Source organism: Penaeus japonicus, unplaced genomic scaffold (genome assembly GCF_977035675.1).
Source record: "Penaeus japonicus unplaced genomic scaffold, GWHDUDI00000001_assembly GWHDUDI00000001, whole genome shotgun sequence".
Lineage (NCBI taxonomy): Eukaryota > Metazoa > Arthropoda > Malacostraca > Decapoda > Penaeidae > Penaeus > Penaeus japonicus.
The window spans coordinates 39,733,432-39,734,933 of NW_028234403.1; the positions used below are offsets into that span (position 1 = coordinate 39,733,432).

Genomic DNA, 1,502 nt, shown 5'->3' on the forward strand with positions numbered 1-1,502 from the left:
GTCTCACTAATCATGCTGTTGTTTGGCACAGAATATTATTGCTCATATTCAATATCCCATATGCGTGGCCGCCTTAAATAACCGTCGTCAGTGCCCAATAGCCATTAGTAAACCTTCCATTCGCCAGTGAAGAGCATAAATTCTTTTCCCACAGGCATCATACTAAAACAATATCTGAAATTTTAAACCTTAGAAAATCCTTGTAATGAAATATCCTTCTTCGGCATTACGCCCCTTCATCCTTGCTCTTCAGGTGCATGGATCATTCCCATACCCATGTATGGGATCCAAGGACCGACGTCAACCCTGTGTTAGCGCCTTCCTACTATCATGGTGCGTTTTCCTGAAGACTGTGACTGGAGTTATTGTCCTCGCCTTGCCGGAGATTACTCGAATGACATGGCCGTCCAGTAATGTAGGTGCACAAAGCAGCATCGTGGGTATGTCCCTTTCGGAAGTGGTGATAGCAATTGTGCCAGTAATCCTGCTTTGGAACAGCGCACGATTGGAGAAACTTCTGTTGCAGCTGATCCAGGCCGTGGAAGATTTTTATAGCTTTGTCCCACACCCGAAGCAATATGGCGTCAATGATTGCCATTCCCTTCTTGTCGCTGTGCTGAATATACTTGCTGTCCTCTTCAAAATCATTTACTTCTCTTACTGGCAAATTGTTGATCCCGCCATGCTCGTACACATAAGCCTACTGGGAGTTTTGGTGCTCTCTGGAGAATGCATATGCATAATAACCTTCAGAGTGGTGGTCAGGATCTTGGCGCAATACTTGGAAGACGCAGCAAAAGTGTTCATAAAGTCTTGGCCGTACTGGGGGAGCCCCATGCTAAGTGTCGGACAAAAGGTCAAGCTCGATGATGAGTTATATGCCTTTGAGAGGCACGTGAGAAAGGTGAGACTTACTTTACTTACATATTACATAATATTTACTTACATATTACTTTTTTTTTGCATATTATTTAGGCATTATAAACTTGATTAATGTAACCTATATTGTCATACACAACGTTCTTGACTCTACTTAGCATGAGCTTGTTGCAGATAGAAGATCTCCGAATAGCGACTGCGACCTGTTTCGGTGGCATGCTGTCAGCCCTTCTAGTCGGGAACGCATTGCAGCTAATTGTTCTCACTTATTCTTTGATGAATGATCGTTGGTCATGGTTCATGGCCCTTTACGTCAGCACGCTGTTGACGTTCATCACTCACATTTGTAAAACTGGGCAGTTTTTCACCAACAAGGCAAGTGATTCTTGTTCTGGACACACACTCATGTCCGCATAAACCCACACACGTGAAGAATTCATGCTGAACAAGTTGCAAACAGAACAACGAAGGAGAATACAGGAAAACACACGAATATGCCGAAGGCCTTTTCGCTTTATCATGCCTTGAAAAAGCGATATAGCGAAAAGGCCTTCGGCATATCCATGTCTTTTCCTGTAAAACACAAATACACACACACACACACACACACACACACACACACA

At 43.5% G+C, this 1,502-nt stretch overlaps 1 protein-coding gene across 1 annotated transcript; it reads left to right on the forward strand.

The window, feature by feature from the left end:
• Nucleotides 1-205: 205 nt before the first annotated feature.
• Nucleotides 206-994, forward strand: LOC147472536 (uncharacterized). The gene has a single exon (XM_086545942.1). The coding sequence runs from the start codon at nucleotides 206-208 to the stop codon at nucleotides 992-994; it is 789 nt and encodes a 262-aa protein (XP_086402068.1).
• The last annotated feature ends 508 nt before the right edge of the window (nucleotides 995-1,502 follow it).